We start from the raw sequence: 25,889 nt of genomic DNA, 5'->3' as shown, positions 1-25,889 counted from the left end.
CAAGCGCCTTTTGTCTAATATGTATATGTTGAAGGAATACATGAAAGTTAAGAGACACGAAGGAGCTAAGTAAACTGTGGACAGTGCTATACGCGGAGCTTTGATAGTTGTTGTCTATTATTCTTTGATACATTCTTTATGATATACGTTCCTGAAATTGGTAATTGTAGAATAAGGGCTATTCCGTCATCTAGAAATTCCCTTCGAGGCTGCCTCGTTTCATAAATAGATGGGGTGGAGAATATCTCTAATACCGCCTTAAAGTCAGCTGTCAAACCCATTAATCATCGCTGCAACCACCCAACCACCCCAGCCAAGTGGCCAGATAGCACGATTCCACGCCGCGGTCCTCCAAACTCACCTCAAGAAGTCATGGACTAAATGAAAGAAAATTGCTCGGTCCCCCAAATATCTTGTGCCGATGTATCACCTGCTATCCCGCTGCATACTTCGATTCTAATTATCAACAGGAGTACCTGTATTTCTCAAAGGTACATGTACAGTACATGAGATTGCCTTAGATAGAGCGATTTGGGAACGAGGAGGCATTCGCCAATATGTGACGGTCGGCGTCACACGGATCAGGGCCGTATTGAACCGTAACATTCCAGCCCCGTACCTGGATCTCCTCGGCAAGGCACTTCATTGCCAACCGACTTTGCCCTCGAATGGAGCAGAAGGCCAGCTCTGCTGTCTTTTCACCACGAGAATTAATGAATTCGCATCGGTTAACCAACTTAAAAACCACGTATTGATGGAGGAATTTCTCAATGACGGCCACATCAATGGAGTCCTCTGGGCCCTTCACTCTTAGAACTCGCGATTGGTGCATCTCGCTGCAAACTACCGGTCCGACTGGATGGAAGCTCCAGACAACGTGGACCCGCTGACCGCCAATCACCATCCCATTTGGCCTTTGGCACTTCTTCATGTACCGCTCCGCAGAATCCCTATCCATAAATGTTATCGTTGCCGCACAAGTAGTATATCGGCCATACTGTGGCTTCTTAAAGTATGAGAACACTTTGCCCTCCGTAATTGTGGCGAATATTTCGCCATCGGTCACCTGCGGGGGGATCCCCTTGATGAACACAGCACAATTCAGGTGCTCGGGCGTCTGGGCATTCTCGAGTGTATATCCATCAAGATCGCCACGATACTTTGTGGCCCCGATGCCCACCCCTGCATGCTGAGCACGATATATAATCTCTGGGATTGTTTGGCGAGGTTTATTTAGCAGTTGTTTGGACGGCTGAAACTTTCTGAACGGCATCGAATCCATTGGCGATCTTGTTTGGGGAACATTCTGTGGGGCAGCCCTCACTCGGTTTTGCAGCGTATTGACACCATGATTTGGCATGGAGTATAATTCAATACTTTGCGAAGAAGCCTGTCGTGTCTGGCTTGTAGGGATGAAACCATGGACAGAACGAGTTTCCACTGGCACTGCTGCCACATTTCCATCTGTTGCCAGTATGGCTTTTGTTGTCAGTGTTTCAGTTGTCGTTGGCATATGAGTATAGCCCCGGCTAGTGCCTGGAACCAAGGGTGAGGACCATTGAAGTGGTTGGTCGCTGCTGAAATTCCAGTATTTGCTTGGGCCAGGATCTGGTAACAACCCTGGGAATATTTTATTGAGTCGTCCGCCTGCTGGGTAACCTATTCTCCGTTAACTTGGATACAGAACCGGCACCAATTAAGTAGGATACCTACTGCCAACATCAATCAATTTGTCAATGATATCAATAATCTTTCGTCGTTCTTCGATGTTCTCTTGCAGTGTCTTTCCCTCGAGCCACCTAGTAAGAATTAGAATGTTGTTCTCAGATGCTGTCATAGCCTTACTACTTACTTCTGGCCCCATTTTCGTTGATCTGTTTGATCTCTTTTTGAATTATTTCCAGCTTCGATCTCCGTGTTTGATCAAACAATCGCTGGTACTCTGCATTATTCGTAGCTCGATAGACGTGAAGGGCCATATCTAGAAGGGTATTAGCTTGGCGGCAGGTTTCGGTGAATGAAAGCAGCCAGCCATTTGCTTCCTGGATCTTAAGAAGATTCGTTTTGGTGGATGCAGATGTGCTATGCCATCATGGTGGGGAACTGTTACTTACTCTCCGCCGCTGGGGACTGCATTTTGGAAGGCATTCCCCCCGTGACCTAAGCGCCTTAGAGGTTGATCAAAGGTGCCTGTTGAAGTAAATAATCGTCCTTTATGAACGCTCGACCGCCCTTGTTGGAAGGTTTACAAGGGTGGTATGGTTGTTGATAGGTGCTCGGACAGGTTGATGCCCAAGATGTATAACGTTGAAGAAATAAATATCAAAACTTCGAGATAAAGCCATATACCTCTATCTAGCGCGTCTTATGATCGGTTAGCGAGCAAGTGAATACCTCTACCTATGTATTACATATTATCTAGGCAGGAGATGTATGCTACAGAAGTGAGCTGTCGACGTTCGTAAAGCTTTCCTACCACACGCCTTTAATTTGTTCTAACTCCAACCGTTATTTGTTATTTATATTGAGAATTTTCCTTCCTTATTTTTGCTATAGGAATTATTTATATTTTATTTCTATGGTGTGCAAACATCGTGGCTAACAACAAAGCCGATAGGTGTTAGAATTCACAGTCCTCCACTAAACAATTTAAAAATGAAGCGGATATGATTATGTTTAGGTTATTGGAGTACAAAGGTTTATTTGTAGGGGCTGTTTTATTAATAAAGAGAGAATTGTATACGGTGGTAGCTGATATTTGAGTGGAGAGGCGAATGCCTTGGTGAGATACCGGGATATGACACTGTCCACGGAGTTGGAAGGTGTCGCTTGACGATGTTCTAAAATTTATTGAATGAATATATATAGTATATACCTCAAACTGGTAGTTTTAATGGTTTTTACTATATAAAGCAGAACCGAAGTGTGGTATGGAGTGCGACAAATGTGTGATGTAGTTCGGAAACATTGATCCTCCTTGGAGGTTGGAACTTACTGAAACGAATTAAATATCAACGAAATATTATCAATTTCAACCAACTCTAGGCAAATATATTTGGTAAGGTTTACCACGGGCATGGGCTGATGGGATTTTTATGGCTTACCTAGAGGAAGAACTTGATTGATTAAGTGATTTCGGGGGGTCGGAGCTCTCACTAAAAGAAGCAGTTCGAGTTATGGATCAATACATTCAAGTGTAGTAAGCTTGGTTAGGCGAAATGGATTGCTTCTGACAGTTTTTAAAAGCCTTGTTTCAATATTAGCCTGCCAGTGGGTTACTTCACAACCGTCCTGGGAGCAACTCCAAATTGGGGTGGCGGGGGGGGTTATCACGTGATGAAGCATTAGTCAGCTCCAGCAAAGCTTAATTTAACCTGCCTCGTCCTTGACTATCAACCCCGTCTCCTCTCAGTTCCGGAACTTTTAAAGACGATATAAATGGTGCACAGTTCCATGAATCATATTGCTCTTCTTCTAATATGTGCCCGATCTGCCCTTCCTACAGCAAAATGCCCATTCAAAGTCGAGGTGAACCGGGGTGCAGCTTCCGCGGGCACATCTGCCCTGCCCGAGGTATTTGTAGGCCAGGAGTGGACAGATAAATAGAAGGGCGTATAGTACATTGCTAGATGTTTGGCGGTGATGAAATTTTGTCGAAGGAAATGGTTTGTAATCATGCTACTCTTCCTGGCCGTCTCCTCCACCGAAATTGCTAACTGGAGGGATAAGAATAGCAGGCTTGAGGATCTCGCTACCACACAGTCGCAGCCTCGAAGGCCTATCTATCAAGTTGAAAAAGTGCATGAATTACTGCTTGGAACTACGAGTGCCGCATCTGACGTAGGTAACATCCTGCGCTCAAGCTTGAATCTGGTTGCCAAAGATGAAGATGCTTCTCTAAAAGGGTCATGTTTGCTCGTCATCAATATCTGTGAATCTCCTGACTTATTGCTTTTTCGAAGATCCAAAAATGGGCGCGCACATGAATCTTTCGCTCATTGTCCGGGAACGATCCGCTCGAATCATTTGGGATTGCCATGTTGGTTTACCCGGGAGGATTAAGGGCAACCAACTACCGCATTAGTGAAGTTCTTGAGAGTTGAACATGGGAGTTGTGGTCATTTATGAAACAAGTATTGGACCAACACATGCCTGCTCATTGTGAATAATTATTCGCACCTGGATAGTGCGCGCTCTACTGGTATTTCGAGGTTTGGATAGATGCCTGAACACAGCCAGTGTTGTTATTCGCCAAACTTGAGAAGTTGGGAGTAGTCCCCCTTGTGAATATAGTCAAGTTGGCATTCACATATTCTATACTTGTGAAGAGGCTTTTCTCTACCACCGTGGTGTTTTCTCTCGTTAGCCCATGCACCTCATAAAGCTTGGAGCTGACATATTCAATGGTATTCTCGACTTATGTCTTCGTCGAAGGCTCTATCGTTGAAGCCTAAAGAGGTGGCTTTTAGGTTCACACTGTTTTATATGACTATCACACACATAACGATGCCCGGTTTTGAATGCGCATTATTTTGGAACCACTACGGCTGAACCGAGCTGTTCTCTTGCGAGGTCGATGGACGATTTGCGCTGAACAAGGAAAACGCTGAGTCTATTTTATTTGGAAAAAATTATAATCGAAATACACCATCCAACCCTAAAGGCGTCATACCTCACCATATTATTAGCGGATTTATCGAGCTCGATACTATGAGATTCACTGCCACACATTCTATCCCTGAATACTCTTCCAAATCCGGGTTTAACGGAACAGCCACATCGAAAGAGCGCACCGAACATCAACCAGTTGGTCCGCGTGTGCATCAGGTTCTAGCTATAAAGTTTCCGTCTCGTCGATAGATTCGGTGTAAGTCCGCCCTCATGCGAATGCATTTCAAAAGCGCCCATGTATTCAACTCCCGCAATTTACCATGATGTGGTATGATGACACGTCACTGGAGACGAGACTCGGGGTCGCAAGGGTCTGGTCCATATCGAACTCCAACAATGCCTGCGAATATGGGATCGCTCATTATGGCACAAAATAACGCTTCCGCCTGTCCGTCAACGCGGGCAAACCGAAACTCTAGCATTTTATCCCCTCCGCGCTGTCCAGAAATGTCGTATAATGCTTCGAGCTCAAATACCACGCACCTCTGGAAATAGTTATTCCAGAAGTCCGGAGCCATGAGTTCGGGTGGACCTCTGAGTTGAAGAACTCTAGTCCGCTTTGTATTGTTTTCTCGATAGCCAATCCTGTTCCAGATGGCCTTCATTCGGAGGCCTGAAACAACAATCCCCGGGGCGCTCTGAACCTGCTTCAAAAAACCTACCGCTGCACTGTGCTTTTTAAACACAAGTTTCGCTGCTTTTGTCCAATTCTTTCCCTCTGGTTCCAGGAGGACAGCTGCATAAACTGCGCCGGTCCGCACTTTATTTAGGAAAGTCGCTAGGTCTATATCTGGCGGTAGATACGTGACCCATAATGCGCAGTTCTCATTATCCGGCAAGTTAAGGACCTGGCGAATGGATGATACAGAAGAATGGTCTCCAAAATAGTTGGAGCCAGGATCTCGTGGAACTTTCACGAGGCCCCACTTTTCAAGCACCATTCGAGACGGCCGGAAGGTCTCCAGTCTAGGGTTTATGATGCCTGTAAGATATCCTGTAGTGGAGTGGCGTCCCCGGGCATCTTCCGTCGTTACTTCTCTGTTCAACTTGGTCTTTTCGGAGCCACTGGACATCAGCGCTGCGGCTTCCTGAAGCACACCCTTCTCCGCCTCACGTATGGCTACCCCGGCTTGTTGGCTTATCCCAACGTTCATGTTTGATTCAGATGCAGCAAGTGCAGCAGGCTCTGATATTAGCGCGTAGAATGGGCAAAAGTTTGTGTATCTAGCACTGTCGATGTTGTTCCTGGGTGTCAATGATCTGGTGACCATATCATCATCCAAAGCTGCCAGTAGGTCTTGTGCTTCCAAAGTGTCAGCGGTAATATTCATGAAGGTGGATAGGATGACTTACGAAGAAGGGCCCTTGCTTCCATAGTTGTGCAAGCAACGCACTCATCGATAGCCCCTCTGCTATATGAGTCTGGAAGAGCTGTTGGTGGTACGCCATGGGAGTTACCCTGTCCCCGAAACGCCCGTGTCCCTATCCACCGCGATACCCCAGGCTTGGGAAATGGTGTTGGCATTTTGTTACTGGAGTTTCCAAGGCAAAGCCAGTTGATGGATGAGCTTCCTGTCGTTGCGTTGATTTGGCTTTCGGGATGCGTGGTTAAATGTGTTGTCAAAGAGTTGTATAGATTGACTAATTTTAAGTCAAAGGATGACGTTCAGTTGTACGGAAAAACTACGCATCAATATGCGCAACTACCACACGAAGAAGGAATCTCGGCCAAATATGAACAAGAGCCGACTTCAAAGCCCCATTCACCGCCAGCACAAAGCATCACAAGTATCTCTTGGTTGCTCCCGCCAATTCCGATCCCGATATCCTCTACCAAAGGTGGACTTGATCTAAACGTTAAAGCACTCAAATTTCTTTTAATTCATTTCGCATTATATATATACAGCACAGCCATCGGTAGCGATTTTAATAAGGTTTGGATTGTTTATTCATCATTAATATACAAGCGGCTGCTGGCTTAAGTTATCTAGCTAGCTATGGCTGTAGCTGTGGCCAACTTGGGTGGAATTCGCATTCAAAAGCAGGCCCCAGAGTGAAATAGAGCGGACGTTAATTATTTGGCATCTCCTCCCAGGAGCGGAACCACAAACATCAAACTATTATAGCAGAGACGCAACATGGAAATTGTCCTTCTCCCACGTCGTATAGAAGCAACAGCTTCAGCCCTATCCGAGACTCAATTATCTCCCCGTATATGCACCGCTTATGCTCATGTTTGTCTCGAAATTTTGTCGGGATTCTGGGTTGCATGGATCAGCACCGTATTCGGCAGAGACATATTTATGAGCCGGGTCGCGTTGAAGGGCCTTCAAGCACATCTGTGCCTGTCCATCAATACGCATAAACCGAAATTCCAATATCCGCCTGCCTTGGTGAGGACAATGCAGTGGGAGGACACGGTCCCAATCGAATTCGCAATATCGTCGGAAGAACGTGTCCCAATATTCAAACGTCATTATGCTAGCCGGGCCCTCAACCAGGAGAATCCTACTATTCTTGACTCCTGAACGGCGGCTACCGTGGCGGTTATATATTACCTTCAGTTTTGTATCGCCTATCTGGATGCCACGACTGGCTTGGGTGAAAAACTCCGTAGCGCTATGAGGCTCGATGAAGACCAATTTTGCTGCTGCCGTGCGGTGATGGAGGTTAGGCTTGTTTATGTGCAAGGAGAATACCGCTCCACAATTGATGATGTCGAACATATCTGCCGCGCTCGCCGACGGCGGAATATTTGTCACCCACAAAGCACAGTTTTCGGTGTCATCGAGATTTCTGATTTGGGATCTGTATGATTCTCCGCACAAGTCCCCCTGGTATCCAGTATTTCCTAGTTGCATCTGTTCCAGCTGTGAGTTTTCTTGAAGCGGATCTCGCTTTCTGAGCCACATTCCGGAAGGCCGGAAGGCCGTTTTCGTATCTGCTATAGCAGCAGTCTGATTGAGCCAAGTCGCAGTTGGGTTCAAGTCTCTTGGAGGCATCAACAGGCTCTCTAGCGTATATGAGCGTGACCGAAAATAACCAAAATTGTCTTCTGTAGGGCCGCCCGGTTGTCGTGATGGACTGGGTCGAAGATACTGGGTTTGTGGACCATCAGTCGCACTTCGCCAAGGGACACTTGAGGCCACGATATGACCTTCCTCCATGCGGTCGATGGAGCTTGCGGGGGATATAGCAGCAGTTCCCATGAGGGGCTGTCGTATGGTACTATAGCCATGGCCGACCTTGGTTGATCTGGATTCATTAAGAGCGCGAGTAAGAGATTGTGTTGATTGTCGAAAGGCGGAAGTAGTAACCCAACGAGACTCAGAACGGGTCGGTTTGATAGGAGAGATGCTTCGCGAAAAGAACTCCTGAGGTATGATAGTACCCTGCGCATTCATATTTTGTTCGCCAATAGTTGCCGTGGTCTGGGAAAAGCATGGCACCTGTCTGGTGTTGTGCACATATTCAGATTGAGGAATAGGGTTCCATGTTGGATGTGCTTGCTGAGGTTGAAAAGTTTCAACAATAGTTTTGTCCTTAGAATCGGGGCGAAACATGCTGCTATCGCGGTTTTTGATTGTTTCTTGCGAATCTCTTAACTGGCTGTCAAACCTCATCAGGTTGTCAGTTGAGATGGACGATTTGGTCTGTTGAACTTGAGTATGATGCTGGGTTGTTGCGGTTGAGAGTAAGAGCTTGTGGTCTATCCCTTCCACCAACGTGTTGCCGAATATACCTTCAACATTCCAGTCTCTATTTGCTCGCCTCATATTTCCTTAGGAAGCTGTATAATCCGGGGGGTTGTAGGCCTCAGGAGGCTTCAAGAGGTTTGCGGCTGAAATGAAATTAGGCTCAAAATGGCCTGGAGGTGGAAGGGTCTTCTGATGAGAGATAGCCAATCTCTTGAAGAGGAATGAATCGTGAAACTTGATAGCTATAACCATATGTTCCGTGCCTGTCCCTTGTTTGTTCCTAACCGAGCATGGCGCAAAGGGGCACCCTCCGATTCACTGTTAGCTGATGAGTCTAATAAAGAATAGGTAAACTCCTTGTCGGAATCCCCTTGGCCATGCTAACAGGCCTAAAAGGCCGGTCTGCTGAAGTAAATATGTCAAAGGCGAATAGGGTAGATCAAATTTGCTTAGCTCTGAGATATATTTATAGACACTAGAATTGTTAGCACTTTTCAGATGTCGATCACCTGTAAATATTATGTAGGGTTTGAGCGGCAAAGCAAGGTATCAATTAGAAGCTTAAAGCGTCAGTATGGAATAGGCCACTTTAGCTCCGCCCAATAACAGTCTTTGACTAGTATAAGACGTTGAAAACACGTATAGAATATAGAGCAACTTGGGAATTTCTTACCGCTTGTTCATACAGTAACAGTAATATAGACAATTTAGCACTGGGTTATATAAGGACGGTGGCAGGCTATTTATCAAAAACACTCTCCAGTTAAAACGGCAAGCAATTATTCTGGGAAGTGGATCGATAAGACGCGAGAGAAATTTGAAGCGAAGAAAGACAAGTTGGCCATAAATACCAATGGGGCCAAGATTGATAGATCCCACAAAACATATGGTCTCCAACATGGCGTTCATACAAACATGGGCCACAACATGTTTCTACGTGGGAAACATTTGCCAGTTCCTCAAACCATAGTTTGCCGTCTGATGTAACGGTGGGACTATTCTTTGTGATTTTTCTAAATTTCTATTGTACATTCCATTGTTATTATCCATTCTTTGTAACCAGTGAACTACCTCCCTTGAACTGTTCCCCACAAAGGGATGTAGATGTTAAGTTTGGTCATTGTGAATGCCCAGTTGAACAAAGAACGCAGTGTGGCTAAACGCATATTAGCCTATTAGATACAAGAGAGTTTGCCGCCATCTCTGAAATGACTTTATTAGTGGCGGGTTTAGTAGAACAGCTTGTGCCATCATATTCAAACTATCAAGACATAACCCACCTCAACAAGTTATATATGCCATCTACATTGCAAACCTTCCATTCAGCTGAATCAACAAGTTGATAAAAGCATGAAAGTATGTTAACCCTTTCCTGTTAGTAAAAGCTCAAGTATATTTCCTAATTTGAAATGTAATGTGAAGCTAGCTAGGTCTCTAGATATATTTCCTGGCCCTCTCATAGATGATGGTATTAGACCGTACGAGCGAAAATCGAAGACACTTAAGCCGTGAGAAGGTAAATAAAGCGGTTTATATACCTAGGTACATAGTCAAGTGAGCAGAATACTTCATAATATTGGATAGTTTGACTAACAGCTAGGAGTATTATTCATATCAAAGAACTGGAAACTTTATTTATCTAACTGGACGGGCAGCGAAGGACATATTTGAAGCCAACAGAATGCCCAATCTCTTGCAATTATTATATTTCTTATTTATTTCATGGTCGCGTCATCATGCTCATTTGTTATTGCCCTGGTAAAATTTCAAATCTCACTCGTTAAGCTCATCCTTGATCCCCACCTGCTCAGTACGATCAGCGGCGCCCCTCTCAACATCCACAGCATCCAGATTCCTCCCTTTGGGTAAAATAGTCTCCGCCAGAACCACCGTCTCCACTCCAGAGGGGCTCCCGGTTTCTGGGCCCATCGGCAGCGCCTCTACATCAATTTCTAAATTCAGCAAACTCTTCAAGATAACTTCACTCCCGACCTTACTCATAACCACATTATTGTGATGACAGTTCTCACTAGTCACACATTCTAAACAGCCCCCAAGACAATAACAAGCTTCAACTCTCCTCAGCGCTTGCTTGAGCAACAAATGTATGAATTCGAAAGCCTTGGTGCTGATTCCTGACCCAGAGACGCCGCCTTTCGCGTCGTAGAATGTGAGGCGGGCAGGTCGTTTCCGAGCTGTTTCCCGTTGCGCGAATTCCTTGACTCCGACTTTACACTCTGTCCTTACATCGCCTGGCATGCTTACCACAAAGTTTGGCATTAGACTCATAACAGCATGTTCGGCAGCATGAATTGCACCCGCGATGTTGAGGCGTCGCTCCTGTAGTATATCTAATGCTTGTTTCGGGACATCGAGCCACATGCCTTTGCTGAAGATGACAATGGGTGGGTTATCGACTTGTACTGCGTCGAGGATACTGCCCTTCTTGTCGATTTTGAAGAAGCCAAAAACTGTCTGTTGAATTTTGATCTTGCCGTAGAAGGCGCGCGAGAGGGATTTGGGGATGCGGCATATAGCTTCGGTTTCAACCGGGTCGATATCTACAAAATCGCGTTGCCGTGTTGTCCAGTCTACACGCACTAGCTCGACTTTGGCGATCTTCCTCTCTGAGTTGAACTCTTTGACGAGATATGTGTTACCCTGATGGAGGAAGATACCTCCGTTATATAAGGTAAAGAATGCCCGGGACGCCTCTAATTCTTCCAATACAATATTCTTCCCATGGCTGACATCCACAATGGCAAAATGGTCCTCCACCGTATCCCGAATCGCAACAAATTTCGATGGGACTGGGCGGAAGCGATCATTACAGTGGTAAAATCCAAGTTCGTCCTTAACCAATCTTTCTTCGGCAATTTCTCGTAGATTCTTTCCAAAGTAGGCCGCATCTTCGTCCGGGCGAATAGGCATTTCATATGCAGCGCATTGCACGTGCCCCTCCAAGACCAGCATGTTCTGAAGGTCAACTTGCAGCTCACAGTTTGGTTTGGTAAATATCTCATCCGGATTCTGCATGTAATATTGATCCGTTGGAAAGCAGTCCCCAAGAAGAACCGATAATGAATCCTTGTTTCTTCGACCAGCTCGGCCGCTCTGTTGCCGTAAATTTGCAATCGAGTATGGAAACCCAACGGTAAGCACAGCGTCCAACGATCCAATGTCCACGCCAAGCTCAAGAGCCGTGGTGGCAACAATGCCCATCAGCTTCCCCTCGAACATCTCGCTCTCAATCCGTCTTCGGTCTTGAGGAGTGTATCCTCCTCTGTAACCCATAACTCGAGCCATACATTCCGGTCTTCCTAAAGCTACCAGTTCTTGCTTCACAGCACTAACTAAGACTTCGCAGCCCTTTCTTATTCTGCAAAATGCTATCACCCTTACTCCCCGCAATATCAACTGGCAAAATAGCCGCGACGCTTCTTTCAGTGTGTCCCCCCGACCACTCGACGGATCTTTGGGATCTTTGAAAGGTGTGTTCCAGCACAAGAACTCCTTTCGCCCTGAAGGCGAGCCATCAGAATCTGTCATCCGCACATCCTCGATGCCGAAGATCGTTTTGAAGTGTTCTTCGGGATTTGCAACCGTGGCAGAGCAGGAAATGAATTTGATATGGCGGTTTCCTACCGCCGCACATATCCTCCGCAAGCGGCGCATTATGAGCGCAACATGTGAGCCAAACAATCCATTATACACGTGGACCTCATCGACGACAACGTATTTGAGGTTTTTGAGAAAAGTGCGCCACTTTTCCTCATGAGGGAGTATGGTGATGTGGAGCATATCTGGGTTGGTAAAGATGATTCTCCCTTCGTCTCGGATAAGGTTTCGATCCCTCATATCGGTGTCTCCATCGAATGTCTCGACTATGACATCTTCAAGTCCCGTCATAAACCTCAACATCTCTTTAAGACTCCGTCGTTGATCTTGGGCGAGAGCTTTTGTGGGGAATATATACATGGCTCTTGTGTTAGGATCTTTTTCGAGCTCGTGCAGGACAGGGAGTTGATAGATCAAGGATTTCCCTGAACTTGTGGAGGTGGCAACAATGACATTGTGACCGTCATGCAGATTATTGATAGCTTCAGCTTGATGGGAATAAAACCGCGTAATACTCTTAGTATTATAAAGCGCATTTACCAGGTTCTGGCTGAGCCGGAAATTCAAGTCTCCATATATGGCTTCCTGGGGATCAAAAACTCGATGTCCGTCAGGTACAATCTGTCCCGTGTACCAAAGACTTTGTTTTAGTTCCCCGACAATTTCAGATACTGATTTGCGCTCTTCGGGAATGCTTTTCGGAAGCATACTTAGGTCGGAGTTTGGTGTGTTGCTGCGAGAATAACTTGGTACAGGGATATAACTTTCCGCCTGCTGCCTCAGCGTCTCTTCAGGGTCTATATTTTCCGAATCGCAGCGATTCAGAAAGTCGTTAATGGCACTCTCAAACCTAGAATTCCGTTTCTCAATCAAATCCATCATCTGTTCCTGGCTGAACACGGGCATCTTCAGATCCTCGTCCTTGGACTTCCTCGTTGTTTTGTTCGCCTCCCCGGCCTTCTTATTCTGAACCTGGGGTTTCAAATCCCCATCGACGAATTCGAAAAACAGGACTTCCTCTCCGTTTCCGGTAACTCCATCGCCATCACCCAGCCCTTGAGCACCAGTAACCCCACCAACCGAAGCGTCCGGCGGCGGATTTGCAAAGAACCAATCTTTTGACCTCCCCTTAAAAGTCTCATCTCTCTCTGACCCTCTAACATCAACCTGCAACATCGCCTCGTCTACGTATGCAAAGTTCATGCCTCCAGGGCGCAAGGCTACAATCTTCGCTATATCTTCAACCTTGAGTTCCCGCTTTATATGCCCTTCTACGGCAGGTTTTAGAGTGGCAAAGGTTGTAATGACGTGTTTGCGGGTAGAGCAGAACGTAAAGACTACGTTTAATGCGCGTTGGGTCTTCTCGAGAGTTTGGATGAAGGGTGGCCAAGGAATGGTACTTGTGACTATAACCGACGATGATGAGCCTTCATGCACAAGTTTAGGAGCCGGTTTGGACTTTGGAGTTCGTCTTGGCTTTGTGCCGCCGTCGTAGGTCTTTGTGGGAATAGTAGACGTGCTTGAGGTAGCTTCGAGATTGGCTTCAATTGCGGGTGGATCGTCATCTTCTAGATCTTTCCGCTTGCGCTTTTGTACTACCTTGTTGGGAACGGTTGCGGCCTGTAATTTCGCCATTGCAGGCTTCGCGATATGTTCGCCAACATGGGTTCCGTGGACTTCGGTCGTTGGGGGGTTCTGGTCGTTATTGAAAGAATGAACGAACGTGAAGCTAATCGTACGAGTAGATTTCGACGCGTGATCACGTGCTGATTATAGCTGCTAGGTCCGGTCAGGATTTTAATAAAAAATATATGTTATACTCTAATTAACTGGAAAAGCCTATTAATAGTAGCAATTTTGAAGTTTGCTCATAGTGTCTCACGGTAGCTTCTATAAATCTCTACCCTCTTCCTCGGCGGGTAATGGTTGCGTACGTTGGGTGTGTCCTTATTAAAGCTATGGTGCGTAAATATATTTACGTACAGCTCACTATTTCCACTCGGATTTGACTCGCCCGTCAGCATTTCCTTCCTTTCTTCCTTGCTTACTTTCTCTCAACTCGTAAGTTCTAACAACCAGCCAACTGTTTACTCACAAAAATGCATCTCCGCCCGTACAACCCATCTGATATTTCGTCAATGGCAACAATCGAAGCTCTGTGTAATCTCACAGACCCATTAGAACGGTTCCGGAGTCAAAAAATTGAGTCCAATTGGGATTTATATCGAAGCTCATTATTGAGATATTTGCAAATGCTGCTATTAATGCCCGGCGTTGTGTGCTGGGTCATCGAGGGAGATTTAGGCGATGAAGTATTGGGCGTAAAATCTCTGGAGAGTCGTGATGTCAATGGCGAGGTTATTGGCTGGGCGATATGGGGACGTGATGGAGTTGGCCCTGTGGCACGAAATTGGCAAATGTCAGGAGAGAGTTGCTGGAACAGTACGTATAAGTCTCTGGTTAGGGATACATTTAATCGATTTTAAGCGCTTTTTGTTGACTACCACATTGCTAAACTTCTGTTTTAAGATGTTACTTATAACTATACTTATCTCTCTATAGAATTCAATCTCGCACTACAATCAGCATCTATACATTATTTCTCCATTTGGGACCCAACGATTAACCATTCAAATGTGGCAAAGATCCAACCTATCATATCTACTACGTGTGAAGAGGCCAGTTTCACAGAATGCTGGCATCTACATGGCTTGTACATCTTGCCTACTTGCCAGCGGCGGGGACTGGGTTCCCTGGCCGTAAAATGGGGTATAACGCAATCCGCTGCTGAGAAAGTGCCGATAGTCGTCAACTCAAGTTCTGCGGGAGTACCCCTCTATGAGAAACTTGGGTTTAAGCGGGCGATGAAGCAGGAATTTGATCAATTCTTTGAGACCGGGGGAGAGGGTATGTGGACGATGGTTTGGGACCCGAAGGATCAAAACGCTGTGTGAGTGAGTTGGTACTGTTCTGATTTTATTTTCTTTGGGTCTGTTTGCCGGATTAAACTGGTTGTTAATAATTCGCGTTATGGCGATATATTTCGGAGGTAGCGTGGCCGATGCCTTCCCTCTCTCACCTTACTCAGCAAATCCAAATCTCGTGGCACCCTCGCCCTCATCGTCCCTCTTGTCTTTGCCCTCTCATTTGTCTGAATCTAGTTACGAGTTTCGAATTCATTTATGGTCCCTAGGTTGTCGTCTCCATACTCCCTTCATCAAACACATATTTCCTACCCTGTGAATCTCATTGCCATTCTCAAACTGTATTTTCTTGGCTCACCTCACCCCAACCCATGCTCGGATTGTACTCACAGCATTACCTTATATACCCAAAATGTATAAAATATATTCATTTATCATATTCCTTCGCCATCAGCAGCTCACCTAGCTGAAGCCTGCTGCCTGAGGGTACGTGTTTCACCATATACGTTCTCAAATTTACATTGCGAAGGCCACCATTCTTTACATTTTGGGATGATGGATCACACGGGATAATTGTTTATTCTAATCAAGGTGCTATTGAATTCCGACACACCTCTTCTCCAGTTCGTAAATCAAATCTCAAGTAACGATAAACTAATCTGCGGCGTCTAGAACAGGGACGAAATCGCCATGCTCCAAATACGGATCCGGTATAGTATCAATCCTTACACATTGCCCATAAATCCTCAGAGTCTTGATAACTGGCTCGTCAATCGTTGAAACAACTTTCGCTGCAAGAACCCTATTGCAATGGTATGTATGAGACCACACCAGAGTCTCCGACAGCACATATGTATTTTTAATCCCATTCTTCACGCTATTTTCCACTGCTCGTGCCAGAAGTTGCCAGAAATATAGACAGTGGGCTTGGTGCCATCCGTTGGTCGCCCAGATAACGGCTTGCTCTGAGAGGATGTTGGGATCTTGTGGGAGCGGGTTCGTATAATTTTCTTCTCCATACCAAGGAAATTCGCCAGCAGCAGCATACTGAGCTAGCCGGGAAGATTGAGAGACCGCGTCGGAAGCAAGATCAGGCTCAGAGCATGCCGGGGGTGTCCATCCGTAGACCATGAGATCGAAGACACAACCTCTTTCTAGAGCTTCGTCATTGGAAGTTCCGCAGTCCAGAGCGAGACCCGATGGAGACGAAGCAAAACCTGAAGTCGATCCAAAAATCGAGGAAGTATCTTGATTGGGATGATGACTGTGGTCACGGTTTGAAGTCGACGAGTTCCAATCAATTACAGAGGCCGTAGCGATACATATTATTGCAACCCCAATGATAATGCTCGCGAAGACAAGGAGGCTTTTTTGTTGAATCCATTGAGGAGGTTTAAATCGTTGCAACAGGTCGGTTGGTTGATATACGGTTTCCTCACTCTCCAATAAAGCCTCTTCGTCATGGCCACCGTTGGGGATTTGCTTCTCTGGCTCATTGCTAGGATCGTCTTGGAACTTTACTTGTCTGGTGCCTTGTTCTGCAATATCAGAGGATCGTGAGGTTTGGTATAGTTTATGATAGCCCTTTGACGGCATCGTTAAACGTTTTCAAGTTTTGGAAAATATTTCTTTTCTGAAGAGTAATTTGAAAAAGCTGATGAATTCAAGTACAACAAAGTTAAGAAGAGACCTTGGATAACGTGAAAAAATTTAGGCAAGGGCCAACACCCATAAGTGGTCCTCACGTTGAGCTACGCTAAGCAGCCTAGAATCATGACCACTCGGAAACTATCCCCTTGTTTGACGGATATAAAATGAGTCAAATGACATACTCGCTGAGAATTTCAAACGTTATAGCGGCGAATGAATGAAACTGTGATCAGCTAGTTAAGTTGCAGCCTTCTGCGCCTCGTGTGTGCAAATGCGGCGTATTGTTGTTATCGTGTTCTGTTGATCCGCATAGTTTTACGTATAGAGCGATAGCTGATTGTTGTAAGCGCTCGGTGTCTTTTTCACTCAACCCTCGACAACCTCAAAAAGGAAGCTGGAACCATTCTACTACGACTCCATGAAACATGTAATCATTACCCTGCACAAAATGTGCCTTAGGGGCTCACTCGGCAGCGTAACAGGGTTCTTTCCCTTAATATCTAATATTGACGTACTTGATAAATTATGTGGTGGCTCACAAGCTGACAATGCAAAAGGTACAACATCAACCTAGATATCGTATCTTGGAATGGCCATGGCCCCTATAATAAAACATCGTAATTATGTATTTATTCGTAATTAATGTCAGTTGCCAAGTGGCGGTGTGGATGATGACGCGAAAACTCAAACAGCTTATGATGCTTATCTTACTAGTTTAGCTTCTCTAGGAATATGTCTTAGAATGTTATTTTTTAGCTATCCTAGAAAATCCCCTGCCGAATTGCAAAAATATTTTGAATACCTATAGTAAAGCCATCAAGAGGGAAATTTCTAACCCACTAGGTGTGCTCAGTAGTACAAGTAAACAGTCCTTAAAACCTCAACCACAGGTCAGCTTTCGCTCGTAACCCAATTTTTGCCTTCACTATCCCTCCCTGGAATAGGATAAACTGTAGTCTGGCCTAGCAATCGCGATTTCCTGGGCTTTGTCTCCGAATCATAGACAGTATGCCATAGTTCAGATGAATTTCGACATTGATGTGTGTGATTCATACCATCTATCCCTTCCACCAATTTGCCTTTGAAATTCTTGGTAAAACCAGGTTTCTCTAAAGTATCATCTGCCGCACATAGAATAGCCTGATACAGATATTTAGAGTAAGCATGTTGATTGATATCTTTTATTAAACACGTAGAAAACTGAAGAGAATGTTGAGTAGAGTGGGTTTAAATACCTGAGCCAAATAGTCCAAACAATGTAGCCAATGCATATTATCCTCCGACCAGTCGGAAGCTTCGTGTGCATGGGACATAGGTTGACCCAACAGCATGCTTCGGATCATAATCAAACAATGAAGTTGATGGAACATCGATACCCCGAAGCCAATCTCTTCTCCATTTTCTTTTTCTACCTGTATAAAGCCTCCTCCAGGTGTGAGAAGACTCTCCCAACTTGTATCCTTCGCGGCCGCCTCTGCAGATTTGAATGAGTCAAGATCGGAAATTGGATTAAAGACTTTTGGACTGAAAGCAGGTGGCGGGTTGGGGACATGGGAAACGTCCCACATAGGTGAAGTGATTGTGGTTGATTGATGGGTATTGTGTTCTGGGTGTTGCTTGAATTGACGAAGACTGGTTAGACGTCCATAGTTGATGCCGAAAATCAAGGTACTAGATGCCAAAATAAATAATAAAATGGTGAGTAGAAACCCTTGAATAAATATCTCTCGAGCCATTCCGTCTCTTAATGGTATGTAGATTGGTTTTTGGAACGGGACTGCGAGAGAAGAAAAGTTCCAAAGTTGTGATTAGCAGGAGATGTATGGAGGAGTTGAAAGTTGAAGTGACGACAATCGAGAAACCGCAAATGGATATACGTCTCGCCTCTAGGGCTTGTTAAACCAGGAATATAGTTGCGTAACTACATGCACATATATTTACAGATCATAATTCTATCCATATCTAGACGATGTATATTCTATTGGGAGTAAGAGGAATCCTTGCCGAGGTAGTTTGATGGATTACGTAGCGCTAACGAGCAGGTTTGCATGAAGGTCATGCGGCGTACGAAGGATTTTCCCGACAGCATTGACTAAAACAACTAGTACGTCAGGTGCTAATAAAATTCAAGTATACGGATTATTATTTACAGGCATACTTTAAAGGTATTCCAACGCAGAGTATGACATTACAAGCAAGTAAATTATTGTACCTTTGGAAACAGGTGACTTATCGCAGCAAAACATTAAATGTGGGAGAGTATAGAAATATTTTGATGAGCCCTTTAATCTAGATATGATGGAGCTTCAAAACTGTTAAAGTCCATTTCGTTACTTTACATGATATCTGTACCAAGATCCCCATCATTTGGATGATCATCGTACCATTGAAAGACCTCCTTGAACTCATGCGTCATGATATGTTCCTTGAATCCCGCTGGTTTCCTCAAGCCGCCAAACTTTTCCAGCGGCACCGAATTCTCGTCATGCCATTTCAGCACAGCATCAAAGTCACGACACTTGTGATTCATGCTAAAATCCGGAAATGCATTCTCTTGTGCATCCATCCAAGTGTGAGTATATACATCCACATTTGCAGTGCACATCAGATTCTGGAGGAGCATATACACGCAGTGACTGACATGAAGATCGTGATATTTGTTATTCGTATCTGTGTCTGCGTAGTAGTACTCGTAGTTACCGTGCAGGTGCATCCGGAGCCTGTTCAAGCAATGTATTTGGTGAAAAACGTCGATACGGCCAATATAAGAATCAGACCCAAAGCCAAAAGATTCTGGGAATTTGGCAGCTCGGGATGGATCTTGGCCTTGTGAGATGACATCTGCTCGAGAAATTGGAACTGGACGTTGGGTCTCGATTCTAGCCCATGCTGCATCGACTTCTGGAGATGGTGGCTGCCGAAATATTGAGACTGGCTTGGCTTCGAGGAAGGTGCCATTCATTCTTATGGTCCTCAGAGGTATGTCGATGAGGTCAAGTAGAGGAGCTGAGTTGATAATTAACTTTAAGAAGTAGAAATAATAAAATATAAGAATCTCACATGGTTCTGAAGTCTTCTTCAGAAAATAATTCCTCTCCAAACCCCCTTCCTGATCCACGTACAACTCTTTTGACAGCATAGACATAACAAATAGCCAAAGCGACAAAATGAAGAACATCAAGTTAAGCAATATAACACATGTCGGCAATTTTGCCAGACGCGGATTGGCATCGAATTCTTGCCCCAAAGAACTTGGAGAATCGGAGCCCTCTAAGGAATGCTTCAGCAAGTGCCCTTCATCCTCGATGTCATCGGACTGAGATGAAACTCGACGATATCCCCAAGAAGTGAGTATCTGTAGTGGTCTAGCTGCCATGGTGAGATGGGCAAGTTAACTCTTTGGAAGACAATGATGTGATGAAAATGTAGAAGTCGGCATAAAACTTAGATATAATTAAAAACATCATAATCTTGGGAAGATGTAGGGACTCTGTGGGAAAATAAGATATTCGACTGTAGGAGATTTTACCCGCCTAATTACGTCGTAAAATATAGAAGGATTGTGGTCAAAAATTACGGACCATGGGTTTGGCCTTCCGTCCAAACCCCTGGATATTACCCGCCCCATCTGTTTGAAGAGGACATAGCTAGATGGCCTCAAATAGGAAAAGATAAACCGTGGCTTATGGAAATCGCCGAGATCTACAGGGATGAAAGTATTGTTTTCGTGTTTCTGCGGCCTATAAATGAAATATCATCACTGATAGTTAAGTGAATAGTGTTGTCAATGCTTTGACGTTGTGTCCTGCCTCTTCTGGAACTCTGTAACGTGCCTATCGCTAGGTAGTGCCGCACGCAAGCCTCAAATGACCCCGGCTTATTTTGCAATTGGAGGGCTCGCAGTTGGCCCATACTTAGGCCCCGCACATGAAGTCTCACGAAACAGACCGCGATTTAACATCACAGTTTGATATTGGCCCGATGTGACTTTCATGATGCACCAGCATGGAATATTAGGTCAGACAACAAGAATGATGCTTATCATGGCAGAGTTCTTGCATATGGCTTCATTAAAGCAGCGTAACTCTCCACTGCATGTGACCATGCCCGTTCACCGAGTCAGCAAGAGGGGATGAGACGGGCACCATTATCGGTCACAAAAACGATAGAGAGAATGTATAAATATATCTTCGACATAGAGGAAATATCAGCAGTATTCTCAAACCATCTTCAACATCCATAATACATCTTCCTCTTTCCAAAAGTCAACGCACAGTTCAAGAAATAAGGATGCACTTTCAAAATATCATCAAGATCGCAGTTCTGGCACTGCCATTTGTCAACGCCTCCCCAATTGCCAGCGGTATGCAGGACCAGACCTCCATGACTTACATCATGCTAATATAGAAAATTTAGGCCATGAAGTCCGTGAGGCTCACGTCGATGCTTTGGTTGATCGATCAACGCTTTGCTATGTCAACAGCAAGCGGTCTGCGGAAGCACATCCAGAATGCAAGCGCATCGCCGAACCATCTCCAGGAACGCTCTGCTATGTCAACAGCAAGCGGTCTGCGGAAGCAAATCCAGAATGCAAGCGCAACGCCGAACCATCTCCAGGAACGCTCTGCTATGTCAACAGCAAAAGAGCTGCCGAGGCACATCCAGAATGCAAGCGCAACGTCGCACCATCTCCAGAAACGCTCTGATATGTCACCAGTAAAAGAGCTGCAGAGGCACATCCAGCCTGTGCTATGGTAAGGGACTTGGAGGATATGGAATAGACCGGGCAGTGCGCCAGATTTAGTGGGGTTCATATCCACAATGGACACGCTCTTCTAGCTTCGAGTAAGAAAACTGTTCCGGTATCGCGTGGAGGATTAAATAGTAGTCTGATAAATAGAAATATATTATCGGTTTACAACATGACAAGCCACTAGGGTACTTTGCTTGCGTAAACCAATGCGCGACTTTCTTCGCTTTATTCTGTGCATTCTGCTTGTCTTAACATCGAAAAGAAAAAAGAGAAAACAAGCAATAGTGCCAAAGATTAAAGCTGATCGGAAGTGCGTAGTAGCCAGAGCGTATCGGCTTAAGTGGGGCCGCGGGAGATAAAACGGGCGTGTATTGTGATGTTATTTGGCGTACATAGGTACTTGAATGTATGAAGAGAAGAAGGAAGTGTAGTCTGGAGAGTGTGGAGTAATACGAGATGGCCAAGCTGGTAGCGATATCATGTGATTTGACAGATGACCTATCGCTCTACTAGTGCTCCATCGTATAGCTCTTACATATGCAATACGAATATTACGAATATATAAATTCAACGGCATGTTCTTGTACTCTTTTGCTGTAAAATTCTGGAGTTGTCATATAAAAGCGCCATTCAAATGTCTGGAAAAGGCTGTTGTGCTAAGGGACCTTCCGCCAAGCCCGCTGTAGACATGCTTCAATGCTTGTTTGGACTACAAGGTGCAAGTATTACTTCCCTATATATGGGCTATTCGCCAGAGACCAAAAGAAGGAGTTAAATAATAACCTAGTTATCGCACAACGGATTAAAATTCGGAGGAGGCATATATTTAGGGGAGCAAGCTTGGGAAGATTAAAGAAGCCGTTCAAAATTAGATATTGATAATCCAGTCTGCCTATGAAACATGAGAACGATCAAGAGCCACACGGATCTCCAAGGATAGCCATCGTCGAAACTAAAGAAAACCAAACTCCTAGCATCGCTCTTGAGATTTATATCTACTTAAATGGCGCTTATGCAGGAAGAAAGATAGGAAACAAATCATGCCTCGCCATACGCCTCGCAATGCAAAACCCTGGTATGCTGCAACATGTAGATAATTGCTTGGTCACATCCGTGATATCCCAAGGTTGTCTCTTTGAACTACCCCGCTCTCAAATCTCCGCATTATTCCATTCTAGCATCTCCGTCCATTACCAATCCACAGCCCAGCCATTCTCCTGTAAGAACTCATCACAAGCTGCTCTCAGAGCTAAGTTAGGTCTCAGGTCTTCAGCTCGGAGAGGCTCGCGGGTCAAGGGATCAGTGGGGCTGCGTCTGAGATGTTCCATGATCGAGGATCGGTCGTAGGATTGTCCTGTTTTGGTCTGTCACAGTGTATGTTAGTACTTATCCACTCCTGAAATATAAAGGGAGGGGAGGGGGGAAACGAAAGCGAAGAGCATACCACCACAGGATCCACCATAACGGAGAACGTAATGTCATCTACAACCCAGTCCGGAACCTTTCTCCTCCTTCCCTCATCATGCGCACCGTTGGCCGCCTCGAAAGTATGTCGCAGCTCCTCAATCTTCTCCGCATATTCATTACTTATTTCTCGAATTAACTCCTGAGACGTATCCCCATGCACGACCTCCTGCTTCTGATCCCTCTCCCTCTCCAATAACCCCACTAGATCAGCGAGAAGCCCTCCCCTGGCCATGAGCCTCTCCTTCTCTTTGCGTTCCCAGTTCTCTTTCTTACACTTCAGGACCAACTCTGTAATAACATTTAGACTACCAGCTCCTTTACCACCAATCAAGACTTCTTTAACGCACAACTCATGTGCCTTTTTCGCGCTATCCAACGCAAATTCAGAATCATGTAACGCGATTTGTGCTTGTGCAAGGTAATAGTACGCCTTCATATTTTCCGCGAGTAGGGAGATGGCGTGGTTGGAGTCTTCGATAACGGCAGACCAGCGGGAGAGTTTGAGAAGCGCCATGGCTCGGTTTGTATAAAGGAGGGGATTCGTCGGCTCATGGTTTATTCTATCACCATCAACGCGCATTAGTGATATTATCTTGGTTCTAGGGAATGCGTGTACCGTGCAGAAATGGGATGGGACATTACATATCGGGACGTACGCTTTGGTGTAATATTGTTCTGCGGTCTGGTAATCTCCGCTTTGAAAACATCTATTGCCTTTCTCCTTGTATTCCAGGGATTTATTTGGGTCGGGCAGCCCTGGAATATCCCCCTGTGCCATTATAGTGCTCGGTGTGAGTAACTGGAAGGACACTCTTTTGTCACGGAGCTTTAAGGATTGTGGTCGTTTGGTATGATTAGTCGGGGATTTGTTTTGCTCCCGAGCGTAGAGTGGAAGTGAAGTCGCGACGTAATTATTATGATGGGGCGCTCAAGCTGACGCTGGATTCGTGTATGGTACTGGTGTATTATCGGCCAGTTGGACTATGTTTCGAGTTGCACAGTCAGTATTGTTGCGGGGTTACCAGCGTTTGTTCCCTCAGCCTTACGGTCTCAGCCACAAACCGCGATGGGTGCTCCGCTATTTGCACCAAAACTGTATTAATAGTGCTGTCCAATATCAGGCAGATAATGCAGCAGTCATGGGAAGGGAGACAGCGCCGTTTTCTGTGTAGGCAAACATGCCGTGACTCAAACGACGGATACTTGTTGTTTCCTGAATGCTTTGTTTGACTTTGTCAGCCTCGTTGCTGGTTGGTAAGGTTACGTGGGCTGGAAGTTTCTAGAAGCGAGCCGTGGTTCCCGAAAGCCGACACAAGATCACGAAGTTGTCACGTTAAGGTACCAAAGCTAATTCATAATAACTGCCATACGGTCTAAGGTAAATCGGTATATCTCCTGCTATCTTTTTGTACAGTACAATTGACTTCTATTGGCTCATGGACCCACCACTTCTACCCATCTCTATACCGATGAAATGCTTCGCCATCCACCCAGAGCTCCTTAGAATGGCTGCAAGGAGGGTTAGCTTGGGGTCATATAACGGATGAAGTAATTGCTGGAAGATTAAAAACGGAGGGAGCCTAGTGAAGGCAATGCACAGTTTCTATATTCAATTGCGAGAGCGTGGCTGCTTGATGTAGCAGTTTTGGCATAGAATACGCTGGTAGGGCCCGACTTGACTGAAAGTCTCAAAATTTCAAGCCTCCAAGTCAAATCTGTTCCGCAGAATACGGACGTCCTCGCCGTGGACATGACTTCGGGCCAACAACATGAAGAAATTCGAGGAAATAGAAAGGGTAAGACGTACGTTGTCCGACGCTGGAAGGGGCTCTTTCACGAAAAGCCGGCCAACAACTGGAAATTTCTGTTTAAAAATCAGCCACTGCCTCTCTGATATCCCAGGAATGCAGCATACCACCATGACATCGCGGTTGAATCTTGGGATATCCGAGAAGAAGAATACCGCGAAGACACCGGCCATGCCACCATAGGCACCCAGTCTAACACCACTAATTCCCCATATAAGTCAGCATCATTCCTTCATTCCATCATGCCATCGTTCATTATATTAAAACCAATCTCTATCTGCTTCGCTAGATCGATTGCGAGCGCGTGGGGTCCAGATTCAACATACAATTTCGACACCGTCTGGAATGTCAATCCGCGAATATTCGTAGCCACCTTATAACTACCCATCATTAGCACCAATTCCACTATATCCCTCGTGGACTCCTATGTATGGCGACGTACTTCGGGGCGTAGGGGGATTTGTATGTCGGATAAGGCTTGCTGCCTCCTGCGGATGGGGCCTGAACGCACAATACTCGTTAGTCGTAGCTTGAGAATAGACCAGAAGCTGAAGATGTCACTCACTGAAGAACTCATAGCTATGGGTTGGCGGCACCAGGTCTAGTCGCGGTTCAATTGGGGTAGGAGAGCAATGAGTGTGTTGTCGTGATGGATTCGAGATTCTTCGGAGCTAACCGGGTTCAGCTTGGCCCGAACCGAGTGCGTGGCACGTGATACGTCCCTTTCTCTGCGTCAGATGGCAAACCAAATTTGGAAGTTAAGTTAAACTTGGAGAAGGACTCTTTGTTGAAAGCTTTACGAGAAATGGATGAATCATGCAGATGGTTATTTTTATCTAGACCACCTTTAGAGTTGAGCAGCGACAAGGTTTCCTATGCTATTACATGACTCCATTCTACCTATTCTACCTTGCCTGCTGACCTTAAGGAGTGCGATACTTCAAAAAGAAGTAACATTTAATTTCGAAGATGCCTACCTACGTAGGACCCTATTGATTTACACATGTCTAGTTGCAATATATTTCTAACCCCATTTTAAAGACAATTGAATAATCACGTCGCACGCCTAATTAACAAAAGCGCTCTCGCTATTGGTTATCTAAGGTACCTAAGGTACCTACCTGCCTACGGTAAGTACTCGTACCGAGCGAATAAAGAGTTCTTCAATAGAGATCTTTGCTTTTAGTCATAAGGCATAGCGAAATAAGTCTCTAGTCTTGTATACAGACACCTCTGTCCAACAGGACAAAGTCTTTTGAGCAACTTCTCTATTGCACCTATATTGTCACTCTACGCGCGC

The 25,889-nt window shown here is 45.3% G+C and overlaps 11 protein-coding genes across 11 annotated transcripts; 2 read left to right on the top strand and 9 right to left on the bottom strand.

The window, feature by feature from the left end:
• Nucleotides 1–517: 517 nt before the first annotated feature.
• Nucleotides 518–2,136, bottom strand: BP5553_08120 (uncharacterized protein; the record flags this gene model as incomplete). Its single annotated transcript, XM_032016743.1, has 4 exons — nt 518–1,659; nt 1,714–1,799; nt 1,849–1,981; nt 2,115–2,136. The coding sequence occupies 4 exons, from the start codon at nt 2,134–2,136 to the stop codon at nt 518–520; spliced, it is 1,383 nt and encodes a 460-aa protein (XP_031867034.1).
• A 2,816-nt stretch (nt 2,137–4,952) lies between these two features.
• Nucleotides 4,953–6,196, bottom strand: BP5553_08119 (uncharacterized protein; the record flags this gene model as incomplete). Its single annotated transcript, XM_032016742.1, has 2 exons — nt 4,953–5,974; nt 6,025–6,196. 2 exons carry the CDS (start codon nt 6,194–6,196, stop codon nt 4,953–4,955), a joined length of 1,194 nt encoding a protein of 397 aa, XP_031867033.1.
• Nucleotides 6,197–6,872: 676 nt separating this feature from the next.
• Nucleotides 6,873–8,447, bottom strand: BP5553_08118 (uncharacterized protein; the record flags this gene model as incomplete). Its single annotated transcript, XM_032016741.1, has 1 exon — nt 6,873–8,447. The coding sequence occupies one exon, from the start codon at nt 8,445–8,447 to the stop codon at nt 6,873–6,875; it is 1,575 nt and encodes a 524-aa protein (XP_031867032.1).
• Nucleotides 8,448–10,142: 1,695 nt separating this feature from the next.
• BP5553_08117 (p-loop containing nucleoside triphosphate hydrolase) lies at nt 10,143–13,622 on the bottom strand (the record flags this gene model as incomplete). Its single annotated transcript, XM_032016740.1, has 1 exon — nt 10,143–13,622. The coding sequence occupies one exon, from the start codon at nt 13,620–13,622 to the stop codon at nt 10,143–10,145; it is 3,480 nt and encodes a 1,159-aa protein (XP_031867031.1).
• A 464-nt stretch (nt 13,623–14,086) lies between these two features.
• On the top strand, nt 14,087–14,941 carry BP5553_08116 (Acyl-CoA N-acyltransferases (Nat); the record flags this gene model as incomplete). Its single annotated transcript, XM_032016739.1, has 2 exons — nt 14,087–14,429; nt 14,550–14,941. The coding sequence occupies 2 exons, from the start codon at nt 14,087–14,089 to the stop codon at nt 14,939–14,941; spliced, it is 735 nt and encodes a 244-aa protein (XP_031867030.1).
• Nucleotides 14,942–15,565: 624 nt separating this feature from the next.
• On the bottom strand, nt 15,566–16,507 carry BP5553_08115 (uncharacterized protein; the record flags this gene model as incomplete). The annotated part of the gene is made up of 1 exon (XM_032016738.1): nt 15,566–16,507. One exon carries the CDS (start codon nt 16,505–16,507, stop codon nt 15,566–15,568), a length of 942 nt encoding a protein of 313 aa, XP_031867029.1.
• Nucleotides 16,508–17,452: 945 nt separating this feature from the next.
• Nucleotides 17,453–18,129, bottom strand: BP5553_08114 (uncharacterized protein; the record flags this gene model as incomplete). The annotated part of the gene is made up of 2 exons (XM_032016737.1): nt 17,453–17,701; nt 17,797–18,129. The coding sequence occupies 2 exons, from the start codon at nt 18,127–18,129 to the stop codon at nt 17,453–17,455; spliced, it is 582 nt and encodes a 193-aa protein (XP_031867028.1).
• Nucleotides 18,130–18,896: 767 nt separating this feature from the next.
• BP5553_08113 (uncharacterized protein) lies at nt 18,897–19,937 on the bottom strand (the record flags this gene model as incomplete). The annotated part of the gene is made up of 1 exon (XM_032016736.1): nt 18,897–19,937. One exon carries the CDS (start codon nt 19,935–19,937, stop codon nt 18,897–18,899), a length of 1,041 nt encoding a protein of 346 aa, XP_031867027.1.
• Nucleotides 19,938–20,851: 914 nt separating this feature from the next.
• BP5553_08112 (uncharacterized protein) lies at nt 20,852–21,267 on the top strand (the record flags this gene model as incomplete). The annotated part of the gene is made up of 2 exons (XM_032016735.1): nt 20,852–20,924; nt 20,978–21,267. 2 exons carry the CDS (start codon nt 20,852–20,854, stop codon nt 21,265–21,267), a joined length of 363 nt encoding a protein of 120 aa, XP_031867026.1.
• A 1,237-nt stretch (nt 21,268–22,504) lies between these two features.
• BP5553_08111 (uncharacterized protein) lies at nt 22,505–23,295 on the bottom strand (the record flags this gene model as incomplete). The annotated part of the gene is made up of 2 exons (XM_032016734.1): nt 22,505–22,678; nt 22,759–23,295. 2 exons carry the CDS (start codon nt 23,293–23,295, stop codon nt 22,505–22,507), a joined length of 711 nt encoding a protein of 236 aa, XP_031867025.1.
• Nucleotides 23,296–24,477: 1,182 nt separating this feature from the next.
• BP5553_08110 (uncharacterized protein) lies at nt 24,478–25,166 on the bottom strand (the record flags this gene model as incomplete). Its single annotated transcript, XM_032016733.1, has 5 exons — nt 24,478–24,645; nt 24,697–24,790; nt 24,916–24,969; nt 25,032–25,090; nt 25,155–25,166. The coding sequence occupies 5 exons, from the start codon at nt 25,164–25,166 to the stop codon at nt 24,478–24,480; spliced, it is 387 nt and encodes a 128-aa protein (XP_031867024.1).
• Between the last annotated feature and the right edge of the window lie 723 nt (nt 25,167–25,889).

The sequence above is a fragment of the Venustampulla echinocandica genome (assembly GCF_003357145.1).
Source record: "Venustampulla echinocandica strain BP 5553 chromosome Unknown scaffold_7, whole genome shotgun sequence".
In the NCBI taxonomy this organism is placed as follows: domain Eukaryota; kingdom Fungi; phylum Ascomycota; class Leotiomycetes; order Helotiales; family Pleuroascaceae; genus Venustampulla; species Venustampulla echinocandica.
The sequence above is the reverse complement of the archived record's forward strand: the minus strand, read 5'-3'. Positions and strand labels throughout refer to the sequence as shown.